This window comes from Gallus gallus, chromosome 10 (genome assembly GCF_016699485.2).
Source record: "Gallus gallus isolate bGalGal1 chromosome 10, bGalGal1.mat.broiler.GRCg7b, whole genome shotgun sequence".
Lineage (NCBI taxonomy): Eukaryota > Metazoa > Chordata > Aves > Galliformes > Phasianidae > Gallus > Gallus gallus.
Genome location: NC_052541.1, coordinates 20269743 through 20276566, shown reverse-complemented (window position 1 = coordinate 20276566; position 6824 = coordinate 20269743). Strand labels below are relative to the sequence as shown.

Below are 6824 nucleotides of genomic sequence, written 5' to 3'. Positions count from 1 at the left end.
GGATTACTCTTTTAACATCGTGAGTTCAGCACCTGAGTGCACAAGCAGATTGAGCATGGCCGGGCCCGGCTCGGCCCGGAGCCTCAGCGCCTGCAGTTGGCCCGTGTGGGAGCCCCTGGGCCTGCGGGGAACCGGCGCCTCCGGAGCCGAGGCTCCACCGCGAGGACTGGGCTCGGCGTGGGAGAAGAGCCCCCGGGAAGACCGCACGCCGCCGGGCCCTCGGAGCGACCTCAGAGCCGCGCCCCTCAGGCCACGCCTCCGTTCGCCGCAGTAGCGCAGCGCCGCGCGGCAGCGGAGCCAACCGGGGAGGAGCTCGGGGCGCTTTAAGAGCCGCGCGCCAGTCACGGCGCGCTGCAGCGGCGGCCGTCGCGTTACCATGGAGACGACGGCCGGGCCGGTCGCTATGGAGACGGCAGCGCCCTGGCTGCCGGGCGGACCGCGCTGCAGGGAGGCGCGGAGGCACGCGCTGCTGGTGGTGATCGGGGAGGTCGGCACGGAGCCGGAGCGCGGGGCGCTGCGCGGCGCCCTGGAGCGCGGTGAGGAGCGGTGCCCGCGGGTCGCGCGGTGCCGATGTCCGCCGCTGTCCGCCGTCCGCCATCCCTCGCGGCGCTGCCGCAGAGCTTCGCCCTGCGCACGGAGGGGCGCCGGTTCCCCGGCGGTGGTGCGGGGGGTGGGGTGGGATGGGATGGGATGCGGGCGGGAGAGCTCGGTACGGCGGGGCGGCACCGTGCGGAGCCGAGCGCTGCAGCTCGGCGGTGGGGGGAGCTCGCGCGGCCGCGGCACTCCGGAGCGCTGCGGGCTTTCGGACCGCAAATGGCTTTTTTTTTTCCTTTTGTTCTGTACGCTTTCTCCGGGTTCCCATCTTCCTCGTGGATCCGTAGGTCGGGTCTCGTTCCAGTCTTGCCCCAGCTTTGGCTGATCGTGGGCTTCCCCCTGCGGGGCAGCTTACCGCAGTGCGAGAGGCAGCGGCGGGGCGGACTGCGGAGCGCCCCGCGGGACCGCGACCCGCGGGAGGACAAAGCGCAGCCGGGCTCTGCTGCGTGGGGACGGTGCGGAGCTCCGCGCGGCGCTCTGCTGTTGCGCTTTCTATGGCGGGGCGGTGCCCGGGGCTCCGGCAGAGATCGATCTCTTCTGTATAGTGGAGGTGGTGTTATTTTAAGGATGGGGACCCGCCGGTGGGGCGGAGGCTGCAGCTTCATGGCGCTTTCTCATGGTTCCTAAAGGACGGGCTATCGTGACATCAGCGCCTCAAAAGTGGGAGAGACGCTGTTCTGTTCTAATAAGCGGTGTCCTGTGCCTGTAAAGATGGAGTGATACCCCCAGCAAGTTTGTGTGTGTCCCTCCCCTTTCTCTCCCATTTCCAAGATGCGTTGGTTTTAAGTACCAGGAAAAATAAATGCCGATTTTGTGGTGTGGGTTGTAAAGGTCACGGCACGTGCCCTGCTCTGCTGTTAGGGTCTGCCACGTGCTTCCTGAGCCCTGTCAGGTGCAGATGCTTTTGGCCTTAGGGCCATTTGCACGTGGGTGAGCATCCCCTAGCAGCAGCTACCTGATGGCAAGCAAAACTGATCCAAAACATTGCATGCTATGCATCTAGATTTTTACTTGTAGGCTTGTTTTAAGGATAAAACAGATCTTTGTTTGCCTTTGTTCTTCTGGCTCTTGTACCCTGCCTGCACGAAACCTACCAGGAGGAGGTTTGTGAAAAGTTAGTGAATGTGTATCCCTTGCTCAGGCTGAACCAGAAAGTGTACTTCCCCATTTCCTTCTTATAGCTTGATTCAGAGAAATTGATTACGCATATAAGACACTGCAGGAACCTGCTTGTTCCTATCCTTACCGCTTCTAATGCGGTGTCACTGTGCGTGGAACACTTGCATACCTCTTCTGAAATGATGTCCAACCAATACTGGTCTGATTCTTCCATTCCTGCGCAACTTTTGTCCTGCTCTGAAACAATATTTGGAAGAATATAAGAAGAAAATGCCAAATCTTAAAACCCAGTTATCTTGGCAGGGAATATAACAACAAAAAATAGGGTATAAGGAAAGAGATGGGAAGCTGACAAGTCCCATGGTTTGTTTCCGAAACTGTGCATGTGTGAAAAATATGAACATTTATAAACCTTGTTATGGCATAGTCTGCACTCCTGCATCAGCAGACAGGATGCTAGTCAGCAAGGACATTGTTCTGGCTGTTGTATGGTGGCATAAATTGAAACAGTGGCAAGTGGGGATAGGTTAGAAGTGATTTTAGAGTGCTGGGGGGGGGAACAACACTGCATCAACTATGGCAATAATGAGTGAAACGAGGATTTCAGTTTTCCTTGCTCTGAAAAAGTACATCTGTCTGCATTCTGGAGGAAGTAGCAGTGCCTCAAATAGCATCAATTGCTGCAGTAGGACTCTAGGACTCTGACACAGCAGCTCGAGTCAGCAGGATGTGTCCTGCAGCATGCCACCATGTCCTGCTCAGGTGGGAATGCTCACAAGCACTGCAGTAAGAGGCACTTATACTGGACATTGACCTAATCCATCATGCTTTCCAAGAGTATTTCGTAGGAATACAGTCTTTTCATCTTTTTCTTTCCTGTTGTGGTGGTGGTGTTGCTTTGTTGTGCGTTTTACCTGTTCCTATCCTATGCCAGCCTAAAAGAAATAGGTCTTCTGGGACACTGAAGGTGATGATAAGTTTCTGGATGTTCAGAGGGCTTAATGTTTGTTTTGTATACTCTGCTGTGCAGCTGTATTACTCTGTGGTTTCAGCTGTCATCAGGAAGAAATCCTAAGACAAACACTTTATTGAGTTGCTGTGAATTATTGAGGCTACTGAAGTATAATGCAATGACCAGGTGGTTCCATCCCACATCTGTGTTGAATATTGGAGCTTGTATCCTAGAAGATACTGCTTTCCACCAGCAGCCTTCAGAAGCTCTTGTGAAACATCAGATTGCTGTGCTGGAGAATCTGAACTGCAGTAACTGGGAACAGTATTTGTGAAAAGTCAACTTGCTTCACTCCTGAAGAAGGCAGATATTTGGTTATTTTTTTATGTAAGAGAGGGCACATCTTCAGAACATGCTGGGATAACTCTCGACAAGGGCCTTAAAAATAAATACCAGGGCTGAGATCCTTGTTCTGTTTAACTCTTAGAAGTCTGTGGTAGTGGCCTTCAGCAGCTGTGCTTCTGCAGCCAGCAGTGTAAGATGTCAGCATAGTGATTCATGGTGTAATTCCATTACTGTTCATGGCACCACAATGCAGTATTGCACCACTGAGGCGAAGCTGCTCCTTATTAGCCTGTGAAGTTCTGATCTGTGGTGTTTGGTGTCATTCAGAACGTACAGCTACTAATGCTGAGGTCTGAAGGTGACTTCCCAGTATGGCATGGTGCCACTTGCTCTGGGAGCAGGCACTGTTTCCTGCTGTGATATGAAGGCGATTAGCCTTCTTATGTAGATTAAAGAACAAACCCAAAGGGTCTCAGTAGGATCAGGGGCTTTGAGGGCATGATTAGGCAGAGGGAGCTGGGGGGTTTCTGTGACTTGAGGGATGCTCAAGTTCTAAGAGCACAGAAGCTGATGTCTGAGCTGTTTAGTAGTTTAACTGCCCAGTAGCTCATCTCTGTTAGTGACCAATGCTGGATAATGCGGAAGATGTACAGCTAACAGAGTATTAGCTTGTTTAGGCAAGTTAATAAACTTCTAACTGGAGCAATTTAGCCATTACTCTTTATGGTTCTTCTGTTTCACTCATGTGAAAACTAGGCTGTAAAAGGAGTTGCTTAATGCATGTACTGCAGGTGTAGGTGTTCTATGGAAGGGAAACAATTTATGGCCCTTTGCTTTTGAAGACTTTTTCTCAGTGTTAAATGTCTTCTTTTGGAAGACCATTGTTGCTTCATGTATGTCCTGTTTACTTTTATCTCCACTTCTTTCTGTAATTACAGTAACAACAACTTGCTATTCTCTCTGTTGGGCAGGAATTCGCTCCTGGAATATTAACCCTTTGTCCTGCGATCTGAATCAGCAACTGCGACTCTTCGTAACTCGGCACCTGGCCCAGTTTTCTTCAGAAGTCAAAGGTCAGGTTTTTTTTTTTTACTTTATCAGTGTTAACATTTATTTTTTTTAACGTTTATCTTTTATTTCATATTTGAAAAGATGTAGAATAAAGCTGGTTCTGTTTTAGCATGACAAATTCATGTGATGAGTTATTTGTCCAGGATTCTGTAGACAAACACTAAGGAAGAAAAAGAATCTTAAGGATCTGTTGGATACAAAGAATTTAAATGAAAACTACTACTGAGAATAGAAGCGTGAGCTGTTTAAGAGCCTACAGACCTTCTGAGTACATCTTACAGATGGGAAAACTGTTCTCTTAGCGGTTAACTGTGAAAGAGGGAACTTAAACTGAGAGGTCTCTTAGCTTACCTGTTACTCTTCTTAATACAGAGAAGGGAAATCTCCCTCCTTGCAAAGCAGTATGAACATACTGATATATTTAAATTATTATTAAAATGCTCAGTATTAAACTTATCAACCTATGAAGAGCTGGATATCTGTCTGAATTGGAAGCAACCATGACAGAGGTTATGGTACAAATGTACTCATGGTGCCTTATTAGAGTGGAACGTTCAAATTTCTTACTTCCAGGTTGAAATACCTGGATTAATATTAGCAATGTGTATCCTCTCACTTGAAACTTTTCTTCTTCCTGCAGAGCAAGGGATGATAAATGCAGTGCCAGTCTATAAAGAAGGTCTCAGGAAGGATCCAGGGAATCACAGGCCTATCAACCAGCTGTAAATTCTGCTGATCAAATCAGTAAAACAATAATAAAGGGCAGAACTGGTGTCCATCTGAGGATAATCACCACTGTTTCTGCAAACAGAAATCCTGCTTTTCAAGTGTATTGAATTTAATAGAATCATTAAGGCTGGAAAAGACCTCTATGTTCACCTGGTCCAATCATCCACCTGCCACCAATACTGTCCACTAAGCTGTATCTCTGAGTACCACATCTTCCTTTTCCTTAAACAGCTCCAGGGACAGTGACTCCACCACTTCTCTGGGCAACTTGCTCCAATATCTGACCACTCTTGAGGAAGAAAAAATTTTTCCTAATGTCCAGCCTGGTCCTTCCCTGGTGCAGCTTGAGGCCATTCCCTCTAGCCCTGTTGCCTGTTACCTGAGAGCAGAGGAGGGTCCCCACCTTGCCACAGCCTCCTTTCAGGTAGTTGTAGAGAGTGTGTTTTCTGGAGGGGTCAGCAAACATAGTAAGTGATTTAGTCTACCTGTCAAAGTGTTTTGGAAGTCAAAAAGTCCCTGAAGTCTGTTTAAGGGATCCTACTGGCCATAGACTAAGTCTCAGTATGTGGAAGTTACTGAGAGGAATGGGCAGACAGAAGTTGTGATATAAATGGTCACCTCCCTCAATGGAGATAGATTGCTGGTGGAGTTCAGCAAGCTCCATGCTGCTCAACAGGAGTATAGCTACTTAAACCTTAGAGGGTGGATGCAAGTAATGAGGCAGGTTTGATAATCAGATGTCATTCAGGGTATTAGTGCTGAGTCCTGACAGAAGAATTTAAGTTGTCTAAGGGAAACATGTATGTGAAAACACCTCTGCAGAAGCCACGTGGCTTCAAATATAAAATGATGAGTTCTGAGATGACTGTTTCTGCTGAGGAGTGAAGCTTGTAGTGTGATACAGTTCAAACGCTACATTTCTATGTTGGCTTTCCCCCATAACAAAATATTGTTTTTATGTATTGAAGTGCAGTTACTGTTATCCCTACAAAAGCAATATGTCAAACACAGTCTTCTATCAAACTGGATAAAAAGCAGCTCTGCTCCTGCAAGTTGTGGGAGTAACTTTTGGCATGAGTCCCTGACACAATTAGTGTGAATAGGGCTATTGTAGCTGAGATGGGTTAGTTACAGTGCAGGCAGAAATGCCAATGTTTTCGGTAATCTGAAGCAGGACAGGCAACAATTTATCTAAAGGCTGTTTATTTCTGTCCTGACTTACTCCTGTTTACACAGCCATCCCTGAGCAGATAAGTGTCTCGACCTACAACAGATCCTGCTGACATGCTTTGTTTGTCTCTTGTGGGCCTGGTGAACAAAGGCACACTTTGTTGGTGCGCTTCTGTGGGCATCTTCCTGAAGGGCCTGCTTGTTACCTGGTAGATGTGCAGGAGGTTTGTGTAACAAATGTGTATCTGGTAGTTCAGCAGCTTTGGATGCCTTCTGGTTGAGAAGAATGAAGGAGATAAGTATGTGGTGGACAAATGCCTTTTCCTTGGGAAAAGACGATAAGTCTTAGAGCTATTGAACTCCCTGCTAGCAGTGGGTAATAGTAATTAAATCTCTTACCGTGCTGCTTTTGGGTATCTTGGTATCACTAAGAATCAGGATCATATTAAGCAGCCTGGAGTGAGTTGTAGTGCAATCTCTGTACGTCTGATTCCACCGAGGAAGTTGAAATTGTCGATAGATACTTCTGATGCTGAATTGGAGGCCAACAGCTTAATGTGTTAATAGATGTGATTCTGTGCATTCTTCAAGCCCCTCTCCATCAGTACACATCTGCAGAATTTTGTACAGGACAACACATTTGTACTGCCTCTGCATGACTTCTCTTGCTGTAGTTGTCATGTGGGAAGGGAAAGGGAAAAGGTGTTTGGCTTTCAGCTGTTCCTGCTTCTTGTGTGGTGAAGCTGTCAGTGGTAGAGAGGTGAAACATTCTGTACCGGAATTCTTGCCACAGGTGGCCACTGGATTTGTGGCAAGTGTGTGCAGCTGATGTATGACTTTCTAA

The 6824-nt window shown here is 48.0% G+C and overlaps 1 protein-coding gene across 2 annotated transcripts in view; it reads left to right on the top strand.

The window, feature by feature from the left end:
* Positions 1-353: 353 nt before the first annotated feature.
* MAP1A (microtubule associated protein 1A) overlaps positions 354-6824 on the top strand; it is a 50295-nt gene continuing 43824 nt past the window's right edge. For both annotated transcript variants that reach the window (XM_015292137.4, XM_025153935.3), the window contains exons 1-2: positions 354-536; positions 3982-4083. In XM_015292137.4, coding sequence (XP_015147623.3) covers positions 377-536; positions 3982-4083 — 262 coding nt within the window. In that variant the 5' untranslated portion in view covers positions 354-376. The remainder of the gene's footprint in view (positions 537-3981; positions 4084-6824) is intronic.